This window comes from Capricornis sumatraensis, chromosome 3, assembly GCF_032405125.1.
Source record: "Capricornis sumatraensis isolate serow.1 chromosome 3, serow.2, whole genome shotgun sequence".
In the NCBI taxonomy this organism is placed as follows: Eukaryota; Metazoa; Chordata; class Mammalia; order Artiodactyla; family Bovidae; genus Capricornis; species Capricornis sumatraensis.
The window spans coordinates 163,222,143-163,238,285 of record NC_091071.1 but is presented as its reverse complement, the minus strand read 5'-3'; the positions used below and the strand labels follow the sequence as shown (position 1 = coordinate 163,238,285).

Below are 16,143 nucleotides of genomic sequence, written 5' to 3'. Positions count from 1 at the left end.
ACTTTCTGATCTTCTTTCTGTCTCATAAATCTGGGGCATGGCATGTAAGTGGAATCATATAAAAGTAGCCTTTTGTCTGGGTTCTTTCCATTCACATAATGTTTTTCAGGTCCATCCATGTTGTAGCTTATATCACACTTCTTAACTGCTGAATAGTATTTTCTTGTGAGTCTATTACATTTTGTTTCTATATCCTTTAGTCTTTGGACTTTTGGTTTGTTTCTAGGTTTTTATTATTATGAATGATACTTCTATGAACATTCAGGTCTATGGTTTTTTAATTGGGCGTATGTTTTTACTTTTCTTGGGAAGATTCTTTGGGGTGAAATTTCTTGGTGATGTGGTAAATTTGTGTTAACTGTTTTCATGGTTTATCTTTCTCCATCCTTTTACTTCCAATCTGTTCATGTCTTTGAATCTAAGGTATGTCTTCTGTAAGTAGAATCTAGCTGGATATTGCTTTTATACCCAGTCAGACAATATCTGCCTTTTGATTGGGATGTTCAGACCATTTACATTTAGTGTAATTATTAATATGTCTGGATTTATATTTGCCATTTGACTATTTGGTTTCTGTAGGCCTTTCCCCCCTCTGTTCGTCATTACTGGCTTCTTTTGTATTAAACACAGATTTTTAGTATATCCTTTCCATTCTTTTGATTTTTAAATGATCTTTAAAGTTCTTTTCCTCCCACAGTCTTTGCATTAGGCATTACAATATGCATTTTACCACAATTTACTTCAGATTGATACTAATTCAATTCTGGTAAAATACAGAAAATTTGTTCCAATCTAATCTGATTCCACCTCCCTCTCCTCTGTCCTATTATTATCATAGATAACAAACCATTCTATCTATCTACTATTTATCCATATGTATCTAGCACTATAAGCACGTTATAGTGTCATACTTATTACTTTATGCAAACTTATGCCTTTTGGAAGTTAAGAGAAGAATTAAGAGAAAAATACGTTTATCTGTTACATAAACCTACATATTTATCCTTTCTGTTTCTCTTTACTTCTTCCATGGATTTAAGTTAACATCTAGAGTCATTTCCTTTCCTCCTAGAAGACTTTCTCTGTATTTCTTGTAAGGCAGGTCTATTAGCAATAAAGTCTCAGTCTTTATCTGAAAATGTCTTTATATTACTTCATTTTTGAGGAGATATTTTACTGGATACAGAATTCCTGGTTGACAGTTTTTTCTTCAGCACTCTGAGTGTATTATTCCACTGCCCCTACTTCCATCCTTTCGGATGAGAGAAGTCAGCCACATTATACTGTTCCTTGCTTTTACTGATGAGTTGTTTTCCTCTTGTTGTTTTTAAGATTTTCTCTTGGTGGTTTCAACATAATTGAGGCCCTACTATGTGAATCTCTTCATTGAGATTATTGAATGTGTAGAATAATATTGTCATATACACACTCATGTTGACTGTAAGCCCTTTCTCCCACCTGGTGCGGGTGTGTTCAGATTTCTCCTAGAACAGGATGAACTCTGACTAGGCTGCAGTTTTAATTCAACTGTGTTCTCTGTTGTTAGCCCAACACACAGTCTCCTGGCCCACCAAATTTGATTTTATCTTTTGAACTGGTAGGCATTTGGCTTCAACTTCAGATATTTTTGGTGCATCATTGGGTTCAGCTCTGGCAGAGCCGCAGAATCCAATCACCATATGAAGGTCTGAGATTGTGCTGTTTCCTTCTACTTACCAGCCTCCCCCCATTGCTGTTTTCTTGGCAAAATTCAGAGGACGAAGTTTCTGGGCCAAGGGATCTGTCCTTGTGTTTGGTGCTTTCCTAGACTCCAATCTGTACCACAAACTCACTCTGTTTTCCAGGGTCTGGTTGATTTTCCCTCACCTTGGCAAAGCCTCTCCATCAATGGCAGGATTGCTCTTACCTGGATCAGGTTATGGAAGCTGCCTCAGTTTCCCATTCATCTACAAAAGCCTCAGTCCTCTCAGGAGTTTAGTTCATCAAGGTTTCCTGTGTCCACCACCTTTTGCTAGCTTCATAGAAACATATTACTTCATTTTGCCTGTTTTCCTTCTTCTTACCACAGGAATAAAGTCTTCTGTGTCCTTCTAAACCTAGGCTGGAAGCCGAGGTCAAGTTTGCAGTTTCCACTGGGTATACTGAACTGTAGAGTGAAAGCTCTCAACCACTCAATTTTAATGTTATTTCCGTCTTGACCTCACAGGGCTGTTGTGAGGATTAAATGAGCTGATGCACCTACAGCCTCCACCCCAAGACTGGCAGCCCAGCAGTGCTCAACAATCAACAGCTATAGCGTTGATTACAAATCATGGTGGCCTTGGGCAGGGCAGGTGCTGGGAAATTCCTGGCACAGCAAGTGACACTGAAGTGAAATTGTTTTTATCCATCACCCAGTGTGATGAATCAAGGTAAGGCAGTATAATTCTGAAGGACATTGCCAAAAATGTGACACTTGATGGTTTTTCCCAGCAAGCACTTATTGAGGGCCTACAATATACTGGGCATGCTCCTAGGTCCATAAATATGGACTTGTTTCCTTACCATAGAAAGTCTGAAAGAAGGGTCTTACTCCCCCTCACCCCCACACACAGATAAGAAGATGAAAGAAACAGGAAATACAATTTCACTGAAGCTCCTGTATGAACTTGACTTTTTTTCTTTCACGTGTTCAAATACAGGAATATTTAAATGGACAGATCCTTTGACCGAGACAGTTATTAAACTTCTGACTTTCACAAGGGCAGGATGGTATGTCTGTGTCCCTGCAGAATTCATATGTCAAAGTCCCAACCCCTATGTGATGGTATTAGGAGGTGGGAGGTTTGGGAGGTGATTAGTCACAACGGTGGAGTGTTCACCAATGGGATTCCTGCTCTAATACTGATAAGAGAGACCCCCAGAGAACTCACTCCCCCTCTTTCTGCCATGTGGGGCCACAAGGAGAGGGCGGCCATCTGAAACCTGTATGAGGGCCCTCACCAGAACTGACCTGGCTGGCACCCTGACTTCAGATTTCTAGCCTTCTGCACTTAAGAAATACGTGTCTGTTGTTTGTAAGCCACTCGTTCTATAGTATTTTGTTATAGCAGCCTTCCAACTTCCTACAGCAGGAGGAACGGATTTCGAGTCACACTGGTCTCTGTGGCACTCCTCTCAATGTCAGGGAGCAGCCCCTTGGGCGTCCCTTCCCCTTGCCCACCCTCCCCTCCCACTGCCCACACTGTTCAGTGGCTCGCTGAACCCCTCCTACAGGGGCCTTTCCTTAGGGTGGTGTTTGGATGCACATGGCCGGAACTCCTGCAGCATGGCTGGATCAAACAAGGGTGACTTCTCGTCACTTACAAGCCATCTGAGTGGGATGTCCAAGCCTGCGTCAAGTCAGGAAGGCCCCGAAGCTCCAGGACCTTCTCCTCCTGCCCACCAACCTTAGAGCCAGGTGCTGGGCTCCTGGGCAGAGTGGTGTAGACAGTAGTGGTGTAGTGGTGTACAGTAGGTGTACCTACTGTGGTGTAGACAGAACAAACTCAAGCGAGAGACGGCTCTGGTGATGTTTAAAAAGAAAGGCGCTCCTTCCCCCGAGGCGCTTTACTCCTGCCTGCTGGAATTAAACAGACCACCCCACTCGGCAGATCTTCCTGGTGGCTCAGAGGTTAAAGCATCTGCCTCCAATGCGGGAGACGTGGGTTTGATCCCTGGGTCGGAAAGATTCCCCTGGAGAAGGAAATGGCAACCCAGAGAATCCCATGGACGGAAAAGCCTGGTAGGCTACAGTCCATGACGTCGCAAAGAGTCGGACAGGACTGAGCGACTTCACTTCACCCCACCCGGCGGCCATCGGAAGCTGAGCAGCGTCCCCCCAGAAGTGCGCCATCTTGGTGGGCTGGAGCTCTCTGCTCAGCCTTGAGTGAGGGCTGGGGACATAAAGATGTGACAGCCCCCACTGCTGATGCTGAGAAACCCCCGGTCTGAGGAGGGTAGCAGATGCATAAAAAGAAACCGCGACACCACGATGCCATGGGAGGGACGCACAGGGCCCTGCAGCGCCCTGCATGAGTCTACAGCCCAGCCCAGAACTGTGCCCTCTCTCGGTGGCCGTGCAGACCTCCCCACCACACCCTCCTCAGGTGCTGGGTTCAGGCCAGACTCAGTCCTTTGGCCCCACAGACCTCTCTGCTGACCACAGCTCAGTGAGCTCCCTGAGACCCACATCCCCGGCACTTCCTGTCCCCTGCCTGCCCTTACCCTGGAGAGGACCATCTATCTCAAACCCCAGTGCTTGCCAGAAGTGTTCATTACTCGCTTGCCCGGGCAGACCTCCTCTCTGCTCTTACCCTGGCCAACCCCAGAAGCTGGGTCACCTACGCCTTGGTTCTTGGCAACTGGGGCTGTCACCGGCCCTTTCCTGTTCCTTCTGGTGTGGTCCTGGGGCTGTAGCACCCTGGGAGCTTGTGTTAGAAAAGCAGGAATTCGGGCGCTGTCCCAGACAGACTGGATGAGCCTCAGTTTTTAGTCAAGACTTTAGCATCCCCCAGTGGCATGGTCATAGCAGTTTGAGAAGCGCCTCTGAGGCTTGCCTCCTGGTTCCAGGAACCTGTGAGGAGAATGCCAGACAAGTGTCTCTCCTCCTGGGTGTTTAATGTCAACAGTGAGTGTGGGTGAGATCCTGAGACCCACTTTGCCACCGCTCACTGGGACTCAGTCATCTGCTCTTGACAACTTTGGAGGAAGGCAGGCACTTGGTGGAGGATGTGAAGTGATAGGGCTGAAGAAAAGAGATGCTGCCTGCTGAGGCCACTTCTGGCTCTGCTACCAACTGCTGTGTGGCCTTGGCTCAGTGGCTTAACCTCTCTGTGCCTCTGTTTCCTCTTCTGTAAAATCAGGATACTAGAGGGTTTATCCATCTGAGTGTTGTGAGGATTGAGTTAGCCCTTGTAAAACCCTTGGTAGTTACTGTCAATATTAATGAAGATTGTTGGCAGTTAACAAAGAACCTTGAAAGAATCTGTTAACATGGGTGCTTTAGGAAGACTTAGATGGAGATGGTTAGCAAATGTTTACCTAGTTACCACAAAAATAAATCTATACTTATTCTGTGTTGCATCATTATACAATTGAATTTCTATTTCCTAAGAAGGGAAAAAAAGCTTTCTTAGAATTTTAGAAGGCTTGTTATCATCGTTCCAAGGACAACTGACTCAAGACCTTGAAAGCAAAGCATTTTGAGGCAGAACAAACAGGATTTGCTGTCGACTGGATGGGAGGAGGTGGGAGACAAGGCAAAGAATCAAGGCTGATTGTTGACGTAAGCAGCCAGAGCCTTAAGCCTGGAGGGTGGGGAGCCTGCTTGAGTTCCGGTTTGGACCTGGGACATCTGGGGTTGCTGTTGGACACCCACACGCAGCAGCAAAAATACTGGATACGCCGCTCTGTCCCCTCACATCCTGAAAACCTGAACTCCTTTCCCCTTGCATTTGGCCACACATGCTGAGTGTACACTTCACCCAACCCTACTTTCAGCCGTTTTCAGTTCAGTTCAGTCGCTCAGTTGTGTCCGACTCTTTGCATCCCCGTGAACCGCAGCACACCAGGCCTCCCTGTCCATCACCAACTCCCAGAGTCCCATCCAACCATCTCATCCTCTGTCATCCCCTTCTCCTCCTACCTTCAATCCCTCCCAGCATCAGGGTCTTTTCAAATCGGTCAGCTTTTCACATCAGGTGTCCAAAGTATTGGAGTTTCAGCTTCAACATCAGTCCTTCCAATGAACACCCAGGATTGATCTTCTTTAGGATGGACTGGTTGGATCTCCTTGCAGTCCAAGGGACTCTTAAGAGTCTCCAACACCACAGTTCAAAAGCATCAATTCTCCAGCCCTCAGCTTTCTTTATAGTCCAACTCTCACATGCATACATGACCACTGGAAAAACTATAGCCTTGACTACATGGACCTTTGTTGACAAAGTAATGTCTCTGCTTTTTAATATGCTGTCTAGGTTGGTCATAACTTTCCTTCTGGTGAGTTATTTTGTTTCCACCATTTGATGACGAAAAGTTTCAAGCAGAAAACTGAAAAGATTTTACAGGGGAAAATGATATAATGTGGGAGGAGAGTCAAAGCTCCCATGCATAAAAATTCCAAGATATATATGTAGACGTTTGCTCTTAAGGAGATGTAGCCTAATGCCCACCCCTTGAATGTAGGGTGCTCATAGCGATTCCTTCCAAAGAGGACAGAACTGACAGAGGGAAGACGGAAGAGCAGCTTTACGGAGGGGCAACCTGACAACACCTCCTCAGCTAGATCAACATCAACAGGAACGTTGTCACTGTTCAGTTGCTCAGTCCTGTCCAACTCTTTGCGACCCCATGGACTACAGCACACCAGGCTTTCCTGTCCTTCACCATCTCCCGGAGCTTGTTCAAACTCACATCCATTGAGTTGGTGATGCCATCCAACCATCTCGTCCTCTGTTGTCCCTTTCTCCTCCTGCCTTCTATCTTTCCCATCATCAGGGTCTTTTCCAATGAATCGGCTCTTTGCATCAGGTGGCCAAAGTAGTGGAGCTTCAGCTTTAGTATCAGTCCTTCCAATCAATATTCAGGACTGATTTCCTTTAGGATTGTCTGGTTTGATCTCCTTGCAGTCCAAAGGACTCTCAAGAGTCTTCTCCAACACCACAGTTTGAAAGCATCCATTCTTTGGTGCTCAGCTTTCTTTAGGGTCCAACTCTCATATCCATGCCTGACTACTGGAAAAACCACAGTTTTGACTATACAGACCTTTGTCAGCAAAGTTATATCTCTGCTTTTTAATACACTATGTTTGTCATAGCTTTTTGTCCAAGGAGCAAGTGTCTCTTAATTGCACAGCTGTAGTAACCATCTGTAGTGATTCTGGAACCCAAGGAAGTCTTTCACTGTTTCTGTTGTTTCCCAATCTATTTGCCATACAGTGATGGGACCAAATGCCATGATCTTAGTTTTTTGAATGTTGAGTTTTAAGTCAGCTTTTTCACTCTCCTTTTTCACCTTTATCAGCAGGAATAGGTCCTGGTGATAGTGTGTGTTCTTTATAGATGGGATGAGGATGGCATTTTACTTGTGTGGTCTTCTTCCTCTGAACCCACAATCTCATTCGAATCATGAGGAAATCATCAGACAAATGCCACCTGTGGGAGAGTCTATGAAATGCCTGACCAGTACTCCTCAAAACTGTCAAAAACAAAGTCTGAGACCCCTCACAGCCAAGAGGAGCCTCTGGAGACTTGATGATTAAATGTTACGTCGGATCCTGGATGGGATCCTGGCATAGGAAAAAGGACATTAGGGGAAAACGAAGGATATCTGCTTGGTGTGTGTGCCCAGTCACTTCAGTCGTGTCCAACTCTTTGTGACGCTATGGACTGTAGCCAGCTAGGCTCCTCTGTCCATGGGATTTCCCAGGCAAGAATACTGGAGTGGGTTGCCACACCCTCCTCCAGGGTCTCTTCCCAACCCGGGGATCTAACTTGTGTCTCTTGCATTGGCAGGTGGATTCTGTACCCACTGAGCCAACCTATGGACTTCAGTTAATAACACATTAGTATCTGTTCATTAATTGTGACAAATGTCTCATATTAATTTGTTAATAATAGGAGAAACCAGATGTGGGAATTAATGAACTCTGTCCTATCTTTTCATTTTTTTTTCTGTAAAAATGTTTCTAAAAAGTAGTTTCTTAAAAAACACAACCATACACCCACCATGTAAATTCTTTCAGTTTGCTATCTTTATTACACTTTGCATTTTTATCACAATCTGTTCCACCCTCTTTAATACCCTCTCTTGGCTACTTCATCCTTTTTGCTCAAAATAGCACTCAGGAAGCCCGGGACCACCTGGCTCACAACTGCCACAGGGTCTCTGGGTCCCTGCACATTTGTGAGGCTGGATTTGCTCTCTGGATGCCCCATTCCCTAGGCTTGTGTGTGCTGTCACTTCAGTCGTGTCCAGCTCTTTGCGACCCTATGGATTGTAGCTGACCAGGCTCCTGTGTCTACGGGGATTCTCTGGACAAGAATACTTGAGTGGGTTTGCCACATCTTCCTCCAGGGAAACTTCCCGACAGGAGTTGAACCTGTGTCTCTTATGTCTCCTGCATTGGCAGGTGGCTTCTTTACCACTAGCACCACCTGAGAACAGCTGCTGAAAACAAAGAGCTCTACTGCCACCTGGTGGACCTGTAAAGTGCCAAGTGCAGGAAAAGCTGGAGGCCGGATAGGCAAGAGCACCCTTCAGGCTGCCAGCAACTGTGACCCCAGAGTTGACTCTACCCTTGCCCCTTCCCCCCTAAGCCCCATCTCAATTCTAATTGAGACCTGGACACTTCCTAACTCAGCCCCAATTCCCACTTATGCAGTCATTTTGTAAGGTTATATTAATAAACTTTTCAAGAAAAAATTTTTTGGAAGAAAGCATAAGAGAGAATGAGGGAGAATTGAGAGTTTTCCAGTTTTGCTAGGAGCTGTGACAGCCGTAAAGAACAATTTGGAGCTGTGGGCGCGCCCTGTCCAGCTGTCTCCTCAGGCGGCAGCGGCAGCTCTGGTCCTGATCGGCCTCACTGTGCTGGCCACGGTCTCTCTGTGCAGGAGAGGAAATCACGAAGGGAGCTCCCGAGAGCAGGCAGTGCCACTCTGCTGTGCCAGGCCTCCTTTGAGGGAAGACCTGCATCCAGCTGTCTGCAGGCCTGGCAGCTCCTGCCCCCGCATTAGAAGGAACACAGTGAGCATGTCTTACAGCACAACTTGGGACCAGGGTTCAAATGCTAGTCTTTTTGTTGTTGTTTTCTGTTGCTAAGTTGTGTCAAACTCTGTGACCCCATGGACTGCAGCATGCCAGGCTCCTGTGTCCTTTGCTATCTCCTGGAGTTTGCTCAACTTATGTCCATTGAGTTGGTGATGCTATCAAACCATCTCATCCTCTGTCATCCGCTTCTCCTGCCTTCAATCTTTCCAAACATCAGGGTCTTTTCCAGTGAGTCAGCTCTTCACATCAGGTGGCCAAAGTACTGGAGCTTCAGCATCAGTCCTTCCAATGAACATTCAGGACTGATTTCCTTTAGGATTGACTGGTTTGATATCCTTGCAGTCCACGGGACTCTCAAGAGTTTTCTCTAGCACCACAGTTCGAAGGCATCAATTCTTCAGTGCTCAGCCTTCTTTATGGTCTCTCACATGTGTACATGACTACTGGGAAAACCACAGCTTTTACTGGGACTCAAGCCCAGGACACCTCGCTAAAGAGTGATGTTGCTGCTCATCAGGAGGCAAGGGGGCACACACAGGTGGCTCCAGGGTAGCCTACCTGAGGCTTGGTTCCAGGACCAGCAGGGAGAACGTGGAGGCAGTGGTGGGGAGTCTCACCTAGCTCTTCATGGCTTCAGCTCTCCCCTGGGAGGAGGGTCACGGGAAGTGTGGGGAGGACACAGGAGTGGTCGGTGCCGGCCTTGGGGCCTCTGAGAAGTGTGCACGGTGGTGACTCACGCCTCCGACGGCTCCAGCTTCAAGAACCAGCAAGCGTTGTGTGAGCTTTTGCATCCAGTTTGCTCGATCTTCACATGAGGAAGGTGGCCTGGTGACTACAGCTGCAGACGTGGGGGTGGGGGCTGCGGGAGGAGACCCGAGTCCAGGCCTCGGTGTGGATGCGCCTGCTGCGGCTCCCTGCTCACCCTCCGGAGGACGGGCAGCGTCACCTAGTCCCAACATCATCTTTGGAGAAGCAAGATAGACTGGTGGGGCTCAACTACCTCCTACAAGAGATTTTAACGAGCAGAACATCATTATTCAGATTTCAGAGAGGCATTTTTGGGAAGAGTGTGTGTGGGAGAGTGGAGACACCATCTGCTGACGAGGGTTACGGGGAACCTCGAGGAAGGGGCTGGGTGCCACGTGGCAGCAAGTGGCCCGGAGGACCAACCTCCTGAGGAGCCCGCTGAACCCTGTGCTTCCAGAGTGCTTGCAGCTTCTTTGTGATTTCACTCTGGTTACTTCTAAGGAGTCCTGCCGAGTGCTCAGTTTTATCTTAGTGTATTGATAATGAAGGGTCACAGAACCAGAGAGAGGATCTTTGGTCTGAGAAGTTAGGCGAGTAAAAGGCTTAAGTATTAATACTTAAGGAAAGGAAGGGCCAGGGAGCTATATATGACCCAAGTGAAAACCACATTTTGGACACCAAAAATAGAACCTCAAATGGGCAAAAAAAGACTTAGAGGCTTGTGTATTAACTGTTCCCAGCTACAGTTTGTGACAGTTTGTGCCAGTGTATCTCCTGACTGGGTTGTTAACAGTGATACAAATGCAATTATCTAAAGACATCATGTAGACAACCGACAATGTTGTTTCTCCAAAATTTTATTTTAATTTAAATTACAGGGCCAGCCAGATATTCTGATAAGAAATTTACTTTTCCTCAAGAGAAAGGAAATGCTTTCAAGGCATTGATAACAACTGTATACATCTCCACCTTTTTTTTTTAAGGGTTAAAAATCACATTGAGTAACTGACTTTTGTAAAATTAAACCTTTATAACACAAAAAGAAACCACTTCCAGTATAATAGTTTTGGTAACATGAATATATTAAATAATCAGAATTTCAAATGCATTTTTTGAGTGTTTTCACATTTTGTTTAAAAACAACAAAAAACCAAAAGTCTTAACTATCCCCAGATTCTAATGCAAGAATAACACATCCGTGTTTTCTTTGACACACGGCACCCCTCACTGTCTTCCACACAAAGGCTCTAGTGCTACAACAGCGTCACCGAAGTGGAAGCTGCTGTTTCGAGTTCTAAGAACCAGCTGGCAAGGAAACCTCTCTTCCATGTGGTGTAATGAATGCTTGCACCCGGAATCCAGACACCCAGCACTGGACCACGTGAATCAGAAAGATGCATCACAGCCAACTCTGCCTTCCTAAATGTCTTGGATAGTTTCATTTCAAGGGGTTTGGATTGCTTTCTTTAGTTCCAACAGAAAAATCATGGATTATTTTACATAGAGTTTGGTAAAGACAGGCTCAGGAAAACCAATTATAAATGTAGACCACCGTTTCAATTAAACAGAATAAAATACATCTGTATTTTCTGGGGCTCTTTTCCTAAATGGTGCTCCTGGAAGGAGATTTTAAAGCCTGATGAAACATCAACTGGGAGTCTCATTTTACTGGCTGATAAGTAATTCAATTAGTAAGAGAGGCTAGCAAAGAATAATTATATAAATTTCTTAATCAGCTACAGCCATGCTGAATTCGAACCGGCAAACTCTGATTTGTAAGTTGTTAGTTGTGATCTTCATGTCACTAAGATGAACAGATACCATTCTAATAACTTTACATAGATATATTCTAGGAGACGTTGTTCTGCCGTGGTCACAGTAACAAAAAAAGTGGTGCAAAATCAGTTACTTTATAAATACTGATAATTTGCAGCATTAAGGAACAGGACATTAAAAAAAATAAATTTCCCCGTAGGACACCTATGACTAGGAACTCTTCTTTTCCTAAAAGAAGCCAAAGTTTTAATTATTCAGTTTCACAACTATTGTACTGGATTACTTACTCTAAGAAAGAAAAGGTGCTCTCAAGAGGTCTCCCCACACACAAAGAATCAGCATTAATTTAGCATAATTGGTATCATTCTTAGATCTGGAGAACTCTTGACTCATTTTAAATGAATAAGGCCAATATTACGCAGGAAAAAGTGTAGCTGAGTTCCAGGTCTGTATTGTAGTCTATTGATGGCACCCCATTAGATAACTGAATACAAAGGACTGGTTTACTTCGTTTTCTTTTAATGCTGTGATACTTAAATGTTAAATCAGCATTTTCAGGTGATCTGAAGTATTTCAATTACATATGAGCATTCATTTTTTGCAAAAACTCAATATTAGGTAATAGTTACATACTAATACAATAACATTCCTCTGCTGTACAAATTAAATCATTTAAAAGAAATGAGCATTCTAAGAATTATATACAAAAGAAACCTGTAAGCACTGTTGAAATGAAATGCGAGGTGTCATTGCTAGCTCTACTGTTTTAAAATACCTTCAAAAAGTAAAATTAACAAATACCCTTCAACATATCCAGGTTTACAAGTCTCAAGAAAATCAAATGTCAAAAAATTCTAGAAAGCTGTGAAAGCATATATACATTTTCCTTATGACCTTATGAAGCTTCACACTTTTGAGAAGTTGCTAAGTTTCAGTATCAATTTATTCGTGTGTCAACTTTATCCACTCAAGGAGCTCCCATCTTGGATACAGTTCCCCTAGGATTTCAAATAAAGCTCTGTACGATCTTCCATGAGTGAAGGCATACAATCTTACTCAGAATCCACACTCAGATCATTAAAAAAGATAAACACAAACAGGCAGGTTTACTCTGATCAGATCAATGCGCTCTTCCCCTAACACACACTATCATCTATGCATTTGCCTTCAAGGAACCTAGCCATGTTCAGAACTTCTACAGCAAACGGAGTCTTTAAATTCTGAAATGACATAAAGATCAAGAAAAAGTCCACGTGTGCTCTAGTGTGCAAGAAAGCAGCAGCTACGTTCTCCAACTTGGACTAAAAAAACAAACAAAAAAAAATCAAAAAAGGTAAAATGAAAACCGTTCACTTAACAGCAGATTAGCAGTAATGTTCCTCATGAATCGATAACAGTGCCTGATGCTGAATAGCGAACAGCGGACGCTGAACTTGGATTTAATATTTTCGGTGTTTATTGGAAATCAGGCTTCTTGCTGAGCTGGTCTCTTCAAATCCCTGATCTGTTTGACTAAATACGTCTTCTCGTCATTGAACTGCTCGTCCTCGGTCCTGTCATTCTGGAACTTGCTGAGGAACTCTATGAGCTTGGCTTGGTTCTTGAGGAGGATGTCGAGGATGGGCTGCGTCTTGTTGGGGTTGGCTACGAACACCTGCACAGGGCGAGATCAACGGTCAGCTACAGGACAGGGCGAGGCGCGGAGACGCTGCAGACAGCAGAGCACGTGTGGCCACGCCCACTGCTCCCCGGGGCACGGGCTGCAGTCCAGATTACTCATTCAGGTGTCTGCTTTGGAAGACCTTACTTTTACAATTAAAAAAGGAGGGAAGAAGTGCATGTTTAAGCACAAAAAGGACTGACATGTTCACTCATGCTCTGAAACTCTGTAGTTTGTATTAAATACAGACTTTGATTTTAGAATAAAATGGGCAGAAGTTAGTTCTGGGCACAGGAGGTCAGAATGGATTTTAAGAACAAAAATCTCCATGGAAAGCATTAAGAAATGCATTACCCTTTACTTTGGGATTAGTAATTTTCCACACCAAAGACCACCTGATGCGAAGAGCTGACTCATTGGAAAAGACCCTGATGCTGGCAAAGACTGAAGGCGGGAGGAGAAGGGGACAAGAGAAGATGAGATGGCTGGATGGCATCACTGACTCGATGGATATGAGTTTGAGCAAGCTCCGGGAGTTGGTGACAGACAGGGAAGCCTGGTGTGCTGCATCCAAGGGGTCGCAAAGAATCAGACACAACTGAGTGACTGAACTGAACTGATGCCAAAGATAGGTGACACTCCTCTACAAATCAACTTTTCTTATTCCCAAATACAAATGCCCTGTTTCCGGGTCCATTTTTGTTTAGATGTTGTACCACACAACTGTGAAAATGGACTGAATGGAACTGTGTCACTCAGATTACCAAAATGAAGCTAATAAAACAAGTAACTTGCAAATAAAATGGGATGAACAACCAGTGTTTATGGTCTTAGCACTCTACCTTAAAAACGTGGAAGGCCTCAAATTGGATGTTACGGCTTTTGTCTCGTAGAAGGTTCATCATTAATTTGAGGTTCTCAGGTTTACTGATGTATTTTGTCATAATCGTGAAGTTGTGTCTGTCTAGCAGCAGTTCCCCCAGAAGCTGAGAAGACAAACAATTTATCTGTTTATTCCACTATTATCATTTAAGATCTGAAGTAAAACTAAAGTTTTACAAACAGTTCATTAAATAATCATATTATTAAGCACAGAATATTAATAGGCACTGAAAAGATGGATGAACTGAATTATGACCTGAAAGCTAATGAGCACTTCCTGTTTGCTACTTGGACACCTCCTTTTTCTTCTGGGGTTTATACCTATGGTGGGTCTGGCATTGCTCCCTGAAGAAGACCACATTCAAGCCACATCTGGCTCAGAATCTGAGACTTATCAGAACCTGTTCTTTAAATATGCATTTGTGTTATCTCAGTAAAAAGAAACCACCAAAGAAAGTGGTCAGAAGATAAGTTACTGGATAACTATAAACCTTAGCTATATTTAAAAATAATTTTACATATCTGAACTTTACGGGACAAAGGGTTTCATGTACACAGCTTTCTATATACTTACCCCTATACACGTCAAACATCGTTTTACCTTATCAGATTAAAAAAGCTTTATAAAAACAAGTACTTTTCTGGTCCTTCTTAAGCAAGGTATCCTGAAGACACTCTAAGCTTCTCTCAGTGACACCACAATATCACTAATGACGTTAATTAAGCTAAAAAAAAAAAAAAATCTGTCGCTTCAGTTAAGTCTGTGCTTACTGAGTTCTATGAGGTGATTATGCCACATCAGCTCTTAATTTTAAAATCAAACCTGCTTGTTCTAGATTTCTTCTTCTGAAACTTACGGTCACCTCTTCATGTTGTCATGGTGCCAAATTCCAGTCAAGGACTAGTGTGCAGGTGGCATGACCTGCATGGGGGCAGGGGCCAGAGGCACAACAGAGTGGCGTCCAGCCTGGCTCCCGGCACCAGCCTGCCTGGGCTCAAATCCTGACATTCTGCTCCTTGTGAGCTCTATATCCTTGAGCGTATTATTTAACTTCTCTGTGCTTCAGTTTCATCACCTGCACAAGGGAGGGGATGACGGTGCCTGTATCTTATGACAGGGCAGTGCGAAATAAAGCATGAATACATGCAAAGCACAGTGGACCTGAGTCCAATAAGAGACATGGAATGAGGTCCAAGGGAAGGAAAACGCATGGATAGAGCTACGTTGCCATGGTTTACTTGCTTTTGTTAATTCCTTTCTGGGTTCCTGGCTATGTTCTACATATCTGAAGTTTCCAGATAACTGATCTCTAGATAAATAATATATCAGTAAATAAAAAATAACCTGATGCGCAGGAAAACAAATCTGTTTAGGATTTATAAAGAACTCAGAGGAAGAATTCAAAAGCTCAGACAGGTTTCACACCAATCCGAATCACAAAATCTACAGCTTTCAAAGTAAGCAGCCCAGTATTTACTCTTTCAGAGGGTCAGCAGTTAGCATGACATGTGTACAGATTTACTCAGTGTTCATTTTCTGCCACACAAACCAGAGATACTGAAAATGGCTCATTTCAGCTTGATTATCTAGAGGAGGGTAACCAGTAATTTTAAAAATTTCTTTGGATGTAGAAATTAAAAAATGTCAGGCCAGTTTTATTAAAAATAAAACCCTGGCAGTCCAGTGGTTAGGACTCCACACTCTCACTGCTGAGGGCCAGGGTTCAATTGTTGGTTGGAGTACTAAGATTCCATAAGCCCCACAGCATGGCCAAAAACCCCTCTGAAATCTGGTACAGGGAATTCAAATTTAAATAAGTAAAATGAATTATTGTTAAAATTAAATAAATTTAAATAAATAAATTCAAATTTAAATAAACAAATTTAAATAAATGCCAATGCTGCAAAAAAAGGGAGTACAAATTAAAATACATGTTTAGAGTACCACTGGTCCTCAAAATTTCTCCATGTGTTCAGGAGAAACTGCAGGCATGAAAGACTGGCTTCATATCCGTTACTAAGGTCTCACAAGTGGCAGTCATAATCTTCCTTTCATGTTGGTTAATTCTGAAGTGTTAGAAGGTCTTGAAAGCCTTTCTCCTATCTAAGCAGCCCAAGAATTCAGCATTTTGGTCCAAGTCTTCTGATTTGCCAATTAAGAACCCCCTCTCTCCCCCCAGGAGGTATCAGTCCTGGAAGCTGGTATCCAAGGCAAACCTCTCTCGCCTCCTTGGCCTCAGAAAATACTGAGTGCATCCAACGCGGGGAGAGGCCCCTGGATATAAAGAGGT

At 43.9% G+C, this 16,143-nt stretch overlaps 1 protein-coding gene across 1 annotated transcript in view; it reads right to left on the bottom strand.

The window, feature by feature from the left end:
• Window positions 1-10,400: 10,400 nt before the first annotated feature.
• The window catches only part of CAB39 (calcium binding protein 39), a 52,470-nt gene continuing 46,727 nt past the window's right edge, over window positions 10,401-16,143 (bottom strand). Inside the window, exons 7-8 of the mRNA XM_068967612.1 lie at window positions 13,813-13,956; window positions 10,401-12,964 (exon numbers count right to left, since the gene is read on the bottom strand). Of these exons, the coding sequence (XP_068823713.1) occupies window positions 12,776-12,964; window positions 13,813-13,956 (333 nt within the window). The 3' untranslated portion in view covers window positions 10,401-12,775. The remainder of the gene's footprint in view (window positions 12,965-13,812; window positions 13,957-16,143) is intronic.